Source organism: Nyctibius grandis, chromosome 10 (assembly GCF_013368605.1).
Source record: "Nyctibius grandis isolate bNycGra1 chromosome 10, bNycGra1.pri, whole genome shotgun sequence".
Classification (NCBI taxonomy): domain Eukaryota; kingdom Metazoa; phylum Chordata; class Aves; order Nyctibiiformes; family Nyctibiidae; genus Nyctibius; species Nyctibius grandis.
Genome location: NC_090667.1, coordinates 5,699,080 through 5,710,398, shown reverse-complemented (window position 1 = coordinate 5,710,398; position 11,319 = coordinate 5,699,080). Strand labels below are relative to the sequence as shown.

Below are 11,319 nucleotides of genomic sequence, written 5' to 3'. Positions count from 1 at the left end.
TCAATGCTGTCCCAGTGTTGTGGCCGTAAGTCGTGCTCTGTGCCCCACACGTGCTTTCCAGAGGCTGTGCACACAGTGATACGTCCTGATGCTCAAGGGGTGCAGAACAGCCCAAGCAGGGCTGCGGTTTCTCATGCAACATCAGCAAGGGGTCGTGCCTTGGCCTTCGTTAGGAGCGGTTTTAAACCAGATGCCTCAGGGGGGAGTGCATTGCTGGGCTGTTAAGATTTGCAACCCCCTTCAGCTTCCAGTTCCCCTCTCTTATCTCTCAGATGTCTTATCTCTCTGCTGGCCTTCCCACTTCCTCAAACTCATTCCTGGAAAAGGGAGGGCGGGAACAGAAATACTCCGTTAGATCTGTCTCTGCCAATTTACATTTCCATGGTGCGTATGGTAACGGGCCAGACGACTCCTGGTTTTAAGCACCACATACAAATCTTCCCTGTTCAATTAGAGCAAACCCATGCTGCCAGCTACCACTGCCGACTGCCACATCAGCAAGGACTAAACCTGGCCAGAGGAGCTCCTGATCAGGAAACCAGATTTTCTAGGGTCTGGAAGAGTCAATATGTTGGATCAGATTCATCTGCTGGCTGCCGTGACAGTCCTGGGAGTCCTGGAGCAAGGTAGGGACCATCGGATGCACATGCCCAAATACTTGCTGGGTCAGTCTACTGCACCTTCACTGATTTCCTTTCACTTCCATATTTCATTTCTGTTGTTGCACTGGCACTTCCCCGCTTTTCAGACAGTGGACTGGTGTCTCATCTGCGTTTTGGAACGTATTCAACAAAAGGAGTGCCTGGGAAGCCCTTCCTCTGAACCGACCTACCTCCTCAGTTCAGAAATTTCTTGGTAGATTCTTCTCCTCTGCAAACATGTAAAATTTCTTTCTTTGAAAAATGGGTTTACAGCAGTTCCTGAGGTTTGTGGAGATGTTAGCATACGAAGAGCATTGCGGTGAAGAAAGGTGGAAGAACGGGCTGCAGTGGGTCACACGGAACATCTCCCAGCCATGGTTCCACATTGCATGACAATTTAATTCAGTGTCTGGATGGCTGAACTGTGGCATCAGTTCCCTCCCTACTCAGCTATCAGGATTTAGAAGGGGAAAAAATTAAAGATTGAAAAAAACTTAAAACTGGCAGTAACAAAGTGCATCTGAACTGCGTAATAATTTCTATAGATAACAGCTGATCCGTTAATTATGCAAGAGAGAAAGCAGATATCCGCTGGTGGTACGTGACTGCACACCCCTTGCTTCACTGTTGCACTGGGTCACTGCTTTTCCTTGTCTGAAACTTGATCTGGGATTTTCATCCAGCTTTCTCTGCTATGTGGGGGTGCAAGGTGAGGAGGAGACCGCAGAAGTTTTGCCCTTACCTCTGGCAGTCTCCTGGCCCCACCATGCCCAGCCAGAGGACTGACCACTGCTACTTTTCTCTCTTTCGCTGCAGCCTACTTCTTCCTCCAGGTGATCTATGCCAGGAGGGTGTTTGGTGTTTCTCCTCCAAAGGTCTCAGGCCCACCTGAATTTGAGAGGATCTTTCGAGCACAGTAAGAAACTGCTCTTACAAGATGCTTTCCAGATCTCATGTCTAACAGCACTGCCCCGCCCCTGCTTTGCCATTTATTTCTCAGGACTATAATTCAGCAGTTACCTCCCTTGGGGTTAAGTTAATGGGCTTAAGAGTCAGCATTCAGACTGTGCTGGCTCATGAGTCCTCAACACACCAGCCATTGCTGATAGAAACCACACAGAAATCTCTGCTGTAGAGTGTAGGGCTGCTAAGGACAAAGTTGTGGGTGCCTGAGTCTTGGTTTTAGCCAAGTGGTGTCAAAGCCTCAGGCAGGTTCAGCCCTGCTCTGAACCCCATTGCTGGGAAGGACAAGCTCCCAAAGAGATCTCAGCTGGGGCTGGTACGGGGATAGCCGCAATCCAGCATCTCTGCCGTGACTTCTGCGCTAGGGCTGCAACGGGGAGGGAAGGAGAGGGAGGAAGCTTCCACTTTTGCTGTAGCTGAGCACTGAAAAAAAAGCAACCTGGCAGCAGGAGCGGGATCCCCTCAGCCATCCCCTTCTCTGCTCCTTTGCCAGCCTAGACTCAGCCTCATCCAGCACCTCTTGGTCCTACTACTTTGTCTTTGGGGGAACAGGGCATGGCGTACAAACAATCCAAACAGCTAAGTGTTCCCTCCCACTCCTGCACGAAGCCGAAGCTGCTCTGGCCTTATCTGCTTAAGCTGCACTTCATCATGAGCTTGTCTGCAGCTTGCTGGGGCAGACCTTCCTTGCAGCTCTGGGGCTTTTACAGCAGGGTTTAAGCTGCAGCACAGGGGAAGGGGCAGTGGGGGTGGTTCACGGAGCCTTTCTGTGCATCGTCTGACCTGGGGATCATTTACTTAATGTCTTGTGCCCTGGAGACCCCGTTCCTTGCACTGTTTAATTCCTGTGAATAAGGGTGGGACAGGAACTGCGGGGAAAGGTGCAAGCCTGGAGGCTTTTTATGGTGACATCAGCTCTAAAAAGCAACATCCTCCAGGCTCTGGAAACTGCTAAGGGAAGCAAAAAAGGAGAATCTTCCTCTTTTCCCTTGTTTATGACCTTCATCTTTCCTGACAGGGTGAACTCCTCTGAGTATTTTCCCATTTTCCTGGCAGTTCTGTGGCAGGCTGGACTCTTCTTCCATCAAGGTGAGAACAGCCCGTTACCTGGTTTGTCATTGGATCTTTTCCCCTGAGTGCTGGCTCAGTCCTTAGGTCCTTGCTCACCTTCTGAACAAAAAATTCGGCAGTAATTCTGTCTCTGGTGGGAGGGTGGAGCCAGAGGGCACAAAGCCTCTATGCCTTCACTTTGGGCTACCTGCTTGGCTCAAAGTAGCTCTAAAAAGCCTTTGGAGATGGTCACTGTGATCTCTCTCAACTGCAGGTCTGGCTGCAGCCCTGGGTCTGCTCTATCTCTGCGCCCGCTACTGCTACTTTATGGGATACAGGGCATCGTCCTCAGAAAGGTAACTGCCTCTGCCAGCCTGGAGCACGTGGTAACCCCTCGGGGTTTGCGTTTGGGAACGTAATGTGCTTCGGGAAAGCTCGGGACTCCCTCTGGCTGCTTCGGGGTCCCTGCATGACTCCGCCTTGCCAAGCTCTCCCTGGGGAGTAACGTGTGTATGGGTACAGGGCTGGGGCCAGAGACACAGATTTGGGGCAAGGCTGGAGCTGCCCCAAGCCCTTGCGGGTGTGTGTGTGCTCCCTCAAGGCAGAAGCAGGGGACGGGACCCCACGCAGGGGACAGGGGACAGCCAGGGGCTGCGTTTCCACCCTGCTTCTGCAGAGAGGAAGGGACTGTTCCCGGGCAAGAGCAGCAATGCTCAGCCTCAGCAGGCTCCCTCTCTCCCGCCAGGCTCGCCCCGATATACTTTAGCTCTGGAGTTCTCTGGATTCTCCTTGCAGCATCAGCCCTGGGCATCCTGCGTTTCTTCCTCTCTCACTATGTGGGGCTGAACATCCTCCAGCTTTTCACAGCATGACCTGCTCCTCTGTCCCTCATCGGTGTCCTCGCCTTCGAGCCCTGCTCCCTCCTGCCCATGGTAACAGACCGGCTGTACCTGATACAGCAGGAGCAACAAATCCACCCTCACCTGAGTTGTTAACACCTCCCTCTGGCACCTGCTGAGCTCTTCGGGAGGTGTTTTTGCCCCACGGCACTCTTTGTGCCAAGTGCTCCATATCTGGCAGCTCCATCATGCATGATGCGGAAACAACAACGATCCAAAACAAGGAGAATTTTAGGAAAACTGGACACATCAAAGCAAACTCATCTCAGCCTGAGCTTCCCAGTGAGCTGCCCCAGGGGAATCACCATGCGTTCCCCTTCCTCCAGCAGCTCTGCCTTCAGCCCAGGCACCAAACACAAGTTCACGCCAGTTTTCCAAGGCCCACACCTAAGAAAGGCATTTGTTTGGAGCCAGATGTGGGCTGGGGCATAACAAAATAGGTGAGGGATAAACAGGAGCAGCCACCAACGTGTGAAAGTCTATTAGTTCCCTCATAATAGTTATGAGCCATTGCCCATGGGCGATACTGTAAATCAGACTGTGCAAACTTGTAACCATTACTGCATGTATAACTTTGAATCCTGCTGAGCGACAACGTGCACAAATAAAAAGGCACTGAGCTTGCTGTGTTGGGCATCTCCTTGTGGGTCTGCAATTAGCAGAGAACAAAACCACAAGTGTTTGAGCACAAGGCGGCTGCCTCGGTTTCCCCACCATGCAGTGCGACGCAGCCTGTGACCCTACGTCCCGTGGGAGGAGAGCTCTGAGTAGGGAGAAGCTGATTTTCAGAGGTGCTGAGCTCCCGCACAGGGGGCTGAGCCGCTCAGCACCAAGCAGTGGTCCCCGCTGGGTGGTTTGGCTGGTGCTCAGGTCCCCCTCTGGGCTTGGCCTCCCTGCGGCAGGAAGGGCTGGACTGTCACGGGAGCCCAGCATTCACAACGCTGATGCTTTTGGCCATCGCTCCGCTTGTGTGAGCGACACAGCTCAGAAAGCAGCAGTGCTCTGTGCCATCGTCACGGGGGGACTGCACGCCAAACCCGGACAGTGAAAATAATTGCATTAACATGCTGCCAGTCTAACCACTTTTTAAAGCCCGCCATCCTCCTCTCCCTTCCCCAGCCATTTGCATATCTAGACTGTAAGAACAAAAGGCACTTTTTTGGAAGAAGTGATTAATTTTTCACATTGTTGCATTTCCTTCCCTGCATTTTAAATTGGCTTATCCAGCAAAGCTCCCAGTCCATTTCCCTGTTGGGCTCTCCTGCCTTGGAGTCGTGCTGCCACGTTGAAGTTGCAAACACTGTGGGGGAACACTTAAATCCAAGCAAAAATAACTGTACAGCACTTGCCTCTGCAAAGTTTTCAGTGCAGCGGGGCCCCATCCTCACAGGAACCTCTGGATGTCACAGCAAGATAAACAACAACAAAATAACTTTTTTTCTAGCAGTTCTGGTAATACACTTTGGAAAAGGCTGAGCATCATTTAACCCTGACTCTGCCTTGGCAAGGCCAGGGAGGAAGAGACATGCCACTTGCCGCCAGTGAGATTTTATTTAGCCTTTACATTAACATGTCCCACCATCTCCTGAAGTTAATTCTCAGTCCTCACCTTTTTACCAGCGTAACCAGTCACCTCCCAGAGGGTTAATACAGAAGGACCAGCCCCAGCTGCTGGTGCAGGTCCTGGCTCCGTGTCAACACCCTGCTGTCCCGGGTTAGTCCAAGCTGGTGCTCACGGGTTCTGCAGACACAACCTCCATCTTTTACCCTGCAACCACTTTTCTAACCCGCCATATCGGCCCGGAGCCACCACCCACCTCAGCCCCGCTTGTCTTGGCTCTGTGCGTGACAGGGCTGCAGAATGACTCAGAGAAGGGAAGTTAATGATTCAGCAGCGAGGCAGTGGCAAGCCGGCTTCTCTCCCTGGATGCACAGAAGACCATTAAAAATCCTGGTGCAGCACAGCCAGGCTCTGGCCCCGGCTGCCCACTGTCGCTAGTTCTGCCATGGGAAAACTGCCCGGCACATCATCCCCTTCAAACAATTGTCGGAGGGGTCGTTTCAGGTGCCTCCAGCAGAAGGAAAGCTCCTCCCCTCCACCCAGGGATGCTGTCATTACTCTGCTACTTCATAACCGTCATCAAAGAAAATCACTTTGCACTGGACCATGGTTCCGTGACGCAGTTGACAGTTTCAGGATTTACCCCATTCGAAATGCTGCCGCGGCACAGCGCGCTGCACTGGTGCTGCAGGAGACCCCTCTGTCCGCTTGCATCTGCTGCGGAGGTGCTGAGGAGCCCGGTTTGGGCTGGCAGGGTGTGTGCTGGGGGGGACAGGGTGTGCCCATGCCACCCCAAGGTGACGCGGCTCCGCGGTCACCATCCAGCTGGTGTAAAGACCAACTCGTGAGCCCCAGTTTAACGGCAATCCAACCGCCCGGCAGCACCCCGCTGCTTCTCCCGGCCCCGCTGCCCCTCGCCACCTCCCGGCCTCCCGGGAGCCGGGATGGGGGGCTGACCCACGAGGCCAGCTCAGCTCACTGGGGCAGCAGAGCGAGTCCCACCTGGGGATTTGTGTCCTGGTTTAATTTTCTCCTGCCCTGGTGAGCCGGGGTGGCTGAGGGGAGGCCGGGTGCGGGGGGCACGGCTGCGCTGGCGGCAGGGCTGAGCCCGGGCTGCTGCGCCCGCGGCTTCAGGAGGCGGAGGGACCCCGAGCCCTGCCCGGCCCCGCCGGCTCCGGCGCCGAGCCCTGCCCGCCCCGCTCCTGCCCGCCCCGCCGCGCTCCTGCCCCGGCTCCAGCCGCCGCCGCTCGGCAGAGGGCGCTGGTGCCCCGCGGCTGCGGCCGGGGGGACGCGGGGTGGGGGGGCGGCAGCCGGGCCGGGGGACCGGGGGGACTGGAGGTGTCTGGGGGGCCGGCAGCCAACTGCTCCCGCACCGGCAGCCTGCGCCAGGGCCGTCGGTCACTGCACCCCAAGAGGCGCCCAGGGCAGCAGCAGCCCGCTGCGCACAGAGCCGCGGCCATGGCGGCACAAACCCTCCTGCTTCGAGTTTCGTCTGTGCTGGGCCAGGCCCTGGTGTTACGGTTACTGGGGTGGGGGAGTCCCGGAGCCCCACAGAAACCTCCTGGGGACGGCTCACGACAGACACAAGAGCGCCCTGCAAGCGCTTCGCGGATTCCCGAGCTCCTTCCTGCTTCCTCCCCTCATGACTGCCGGTTCAGTGCCAGCAACGGGGAGGAAAAGGTTTGGTGTGAGGTATGTGGAAGCAAATCTGCTGTGATACAGGCACAGCCTCCCAGGCAAGCAGCCAGCTGGGCGGGAGGCCAGCAGAGAGCAAAGGAAACATGCACAACCAGCAAGAACTTTTTTATCACAAGAAGCGCAGAGGCCGAACTTGTAAACAAGGCTCCGTCCCCCGATGGGGCTTGTTCCCACGTGAGCAAATGAGTGACGATGAGACTGCACAGCTCTGTCCCACCGAGGGAGCGACTGCCGCCCGCTGCAGGGATCACCGGTGCATGCATTCCCATTTCTGTGTTTGCAGGAACCCAGCCAGGTTCCTGTAAGGCTTTTGTACCGCTTTGCAGAAGTTCGTAGCTTATTTTTATCTTGAAAACGTCAAGGGCTCACATGTGTACTTTCCCACCCATCATGTGACAGCCCCTGCAGCATACGTGCACAGACAGGTCCGGTGCGCGGGCACCGGCAGGTTTACACGTGGCCCCCCCCAGCACCAAAACTGTGCCCTGGGACCAGGGAAAAAATGCACCCATGCACTCGCATCCCAGGAAGAGCAACCTGGTCCCCCCGCAGCACGGCTTGGTGGGACAGAGGGAGCACACCCTTGAACTTCCCCAGGAAGCAGCATTGCTAACTTTCTTTCAGGGTATATTTGGGAGGGAGAGGGGGGGAACTGGGAGAGGAGGGTGCAGCTGGTGGCCCTGGCTTTGTGGCACTGGCATGTCACCCAGGTTTCCATAGCACCAGCATCCATAACATGGGACCAAGAGAAGGGAAAGAAGTAGGTCAGACTGGGCTAACAATACCCAGACATGTCTACCTAAGGCTCAGCCTGATCCAGGAAAGGGGGTGAAACAGAGGAGAAAGGGAGAGGGGAAAGAGGGAAAAAAAACAAAAAGGAAAACACAAAGTGTCCATAGTTTGAGCAATGCATTTCCTTCACTCAGAAAAATAAGGACCTTTTAAAGCCACCTTTGTGTATCAGTACTGAGAGACCGAGACTAGCACCCACCTCCTGCCCATCTGACAACAGACTACAAGGGAATTCAAATGCTAATTTGAGCCAGACTTCTCAATGGGGCTTTATTTCTGCAGCAGCTCCAGGATCAGAGCTCTGGGGAACCGGCCGGCGAGCTGTGAGGATGCCAGTCTCCAGACCAGTACTGTGGGACGCTTTCCTTTCCCCTCTCCGTTCCCCATCCTGATTTTGTTACCCCCTTGTCTTAGTTTTACTTGTTTACATTCAAGTGACTTCAAGGGCAAGGAAAAAGAAAGGCAGTCACACTGGAGTTGTGTAACCGAAATAACTGCGGTAGTGACCCATTTTATGTGCTGAGTCTGCAGAGGCCTCGCTGTCAACATCGCAGCGTTTCGGCGCTTGCCTGCGTGCAGCACGGCCGCTTTGAACTGTGTATCCATCCATGCCAAAACGGAGAGGAACATTACGGGCAGCAAGACCCAGAACCCTCTTGATCTGAGTAAACATATGGACACAGAGACCCGCAGCGTGCATTACAGAGCACGATCAGAGGAAGGAGGAGTGCTTTGCCTCGGCGGGAATAGGAGGGTGTAGGTGCAAGAGCAAAACCTTCACTGGAGAGACTGAGATGGACTGGGGTGAAGAGCGTGACTGTGGCTGACCCGCGGTTTGACAGCATCGTGTTTGACACAGCCGTGGCTGGAGGCGCAGGGTGTTTCAGACAGGCCTGTGAGAGCCCCCAAGGCAAATATTCCCTTTACATTACCACAGGCCAAAGCCCTGTGCAGTAAAAACCATTCCTGGGTTAGATAGTGGGATAAAATCCAAGCAAAACCAAAGCGCTCTGCCACTTTGTATGTTAGCAGGTCAAGACAAAAGAGGCCAGGAAAATCCACACTCTAAGGTTACAATTTGCCTCATCATCAGTTTTATACGTCCCAGCAATTATCACTTGTAAGAGAGCACCCAGAATTCATCTTTCCCCTGGTGAGGGCAGAGCCACAGTATATACAAGGTGGACAGGGCTTAACGTGCCCTTTTGTGAATGCCCTCCCTCCAAAGGAAAACTTACACGTTTGCTGTGGTAGCTTAGGAAAGAGTGTGTCCTGCTCCAGGCCCCACCGATGCTGTGCCTGACTCTGTGTTCAGGGATTTTCAGGGTCTAAGAGCTAAAGGTAAAAGTTAGGAAGAGCAAAAGTAGGGTGAGCAGTTAGGAGGACTCAGAGAGCACTCCTGGAGTGAGAGAATAACAGAGGATCTGTGCCAGCAGCACGTGCATCAGCTGCGTTGCTTTGACATTGCACTACTTGACAAGAGAAAGCTGGGTGATGCCGAACAGGCAACGCTACCTGCAAGGGATGGAAGCTGGGGATCATCATGTCAGCAAGGATGAAATCAGTGAGCTGCTGTGGCCACTGCTCCTGAGCCTGCTGTTGGTGAGTGGCCAAAACAGGCTCCATTTCATGAACACAGGTGGCTAGAAAAGCAAGGGCTCAGGTACTGTGTTATCTGTCCTGACACAGATACTGCAGCACACTCTCCCAAGACTGGACTCAGTCACTCCACTGTAAAGTATTTACAGCTTTACAGGACATTCTCCTTCTGGGAGGGAGTAAGGAAATGCAGAGCAGGCTTGTTGCAAGGGATGCAAATGGACACTTGCCCACCTCCCTCCTGGCTGGTGCAAGGCTGAACTGCCAAAGAGCTGTAAATGTTCTGTCTGAGTGAAGAAACCTTCTTGGAGAGGAGCCTGATGAGCTCAGCACAGCACTGCATGGCCAGATGGCTTCTGGATCAGAGCTGACTCATGCCCACCTAGCTCAGAGTCACGCAAAACATGCAGATACCTAAAGTGTGCTGGTAGAAGACCTCTCTTCTACTTCTGTAACTGCATTCACAGCAAGGTAGCTAGCTGTATTAGTAAAAAGCAAAAGGTATTCTGCCAACTGCTGTAATTATAATGCTGCAAAACCGAAATGGTAACAGGCCTGAGTTACACGAATGAACAGAAAAGCATCGGACAGGTGAATTCCCAACGGAGCCCCGAGAGGATGCGATCACCGAGGGAGCAGAACAGAGGCAATTCTTCCATTTCTGTTTGACAACGGACAGTGAGCATAAGCTCTGGATAAGCTGGTGGTATAAAGGGAAGGGTGACAGATTCAAACAGTACAGCAGTGGCCTCAGAGAGAAGGAGGGATTTGGATATTTGCTTTTCACTAAAGCAGTGTCTGTCAACCTCTCCAGTTGGTTTCCAGACCGGCTCGGCTTCTTAGTGGCAGCTTAGGAATGGTGGGAAACACGATCTCTGCCAAGCCTCTGCTGCAGACCACCATTTGCAGAGTAACTAATAAAGACAAAAAAGGGGAAAAGGAAGAAAGTAAAAGTGAAGTGTAACCAAAAAGCCTCTTAAATTGCCCAAAGCAAAAGCAAGAGGGAGGCTGCATTAGCAAAGCTGTGAATTGGCAGCATTAGCAGATGATGAAGGTGGCCATGTTATCTAATATGATAGAACACACATCATGCATATTTAATTCTTTATCTTGTATTTGTCACAGCATCACAGCTAGAGGCTGTTTCTAAAGCCATGGGCAGTGACAGAAAGGTTATAATTGAATTCTAGGGCTTTTGACTGGAGGTCACATATACAGAGAAATCTACAAAGCATTAGTAGCATGAGACTGCCATGCATTCCCCATTTTCAGACCTCGGATAATAAAGCAAGTCAGCTGCTAGCAGCATTTGTTGAAAGTTAATCAGGTTTGCAGATTAACTGTAAGATCTCGAATTATACATGCTTATATGCAAATGCAAGGAACATGCAACACACGTAGCTGAGACGTGAAGGATGAAGCTTATGATGGAGGCAGAAGAGCAAATGGATCCCATCTAGCTAGGAAAGAGTGAAAGGGAAGGCGCATACAGCAATGGGGTCAGGCTGATGGATAATGAGTTCTATCATCTGTCCAGAGCAGGTATTTAAACTCTGATCACTGTTCTCTTCTCCCTGGTATGGCAAATGCTGACCCATAAAAGAATAATCGGTAATTATTTTTTTGCACTGCAATAATATCTCCAAAACCTACCCAGAGGTCAGAATCTGCATCACTTCCAGACAGGCAAAGTGTCTCCATACAGGCTTAGATGCCTTAAAACCCTTTAACCAGAGCTGCAGATTTTCTCCATTATTTTCTTGGCCAGGAAAGAAACTTAAACAAGCTAACAAACAGAGATGATCCCAAACAGAAATGTCCTGAGCAGGTAGGAGGCTTCAAGGAAGAGATTTACTTTGGTCCAGCTCCACACTTAACAGATCTACTCAGATTTGTGCATCTCTCTGCAGGTGAGACCGTTGCTCATGCTGTCCTGGGATGGGTCTCTGCTCCCAGCCCTGCTCACTGTGAACTGAGGGAATTGGGGATGTTGCACAGGAGCTGTGTGACTATCTGGCAGATCATTTCTCCAGCAGATTTCTCCCCAAGAGGCCACCTCTTTGCCCATTTTCTACCAGATGGACTACAAAACCCAGCAGGCTGAGCTCAGCTTAGA

At 52.7% G+C, this 11,319-nt stretch overlaps 1 protein-coding gene across 1 annotated transcript; it reads left to right on the top strand.

Annotated features, from left to right (window-relative positions):
* The first annotated feature begins 464 nt into the window (after positions 1-464).
* Positions 465-4,133, top strand: LOC137668135 (leukotriene C4 synthase-like). The gene is made up of 5 exons (XM_068409436.1): positions 465-626; positions 1,458-1,557; positions 2,623-2,693; positions 2,929-3,010; positions 3,400-4,133. The coding sequence occupies exons 1-5, from the start codon at positions 569-571 to the stop codon at positions 3,524-3,526; spliced, it is 438 nt and encodes a 145-aa protein (XP_068265537.1). The 5' UTR covers positions 465-568; the 3' UTR covers positions 3,527-4,133.
* The last annotated feature ends 7,186 nt before the right edge of the window (positions 4,134-11,319 follow it).

What these genes read in the sequence shown, in the direction of transcription:
- LOC137668135 (XM_068409436.1), top strand. Translation starts at nt 569, where the DNA reads ATGTTGGATCAGATTCATCTGCTGGCTGCCGTGACAGTCCTGGGAGTC. An exon ending in CCTGGGAGTCCTGGAGCAAG is followed by an intron (nt 627 to 1,457) that starts GTAGGGACCATC and finishes CTTTCGCTGCAG; the next exon opens with CCTACTTCTTCCTCCAGGTG. An exon ending in GAGAGGATCTTTCGAGCACA is followed by an intron (nt 1,558 to 2,622) that starts GTAAGAAACTGC and finishes CTTTCCTGACAG; the next exon opens with GGTGAACTCCTCTGAGTATT.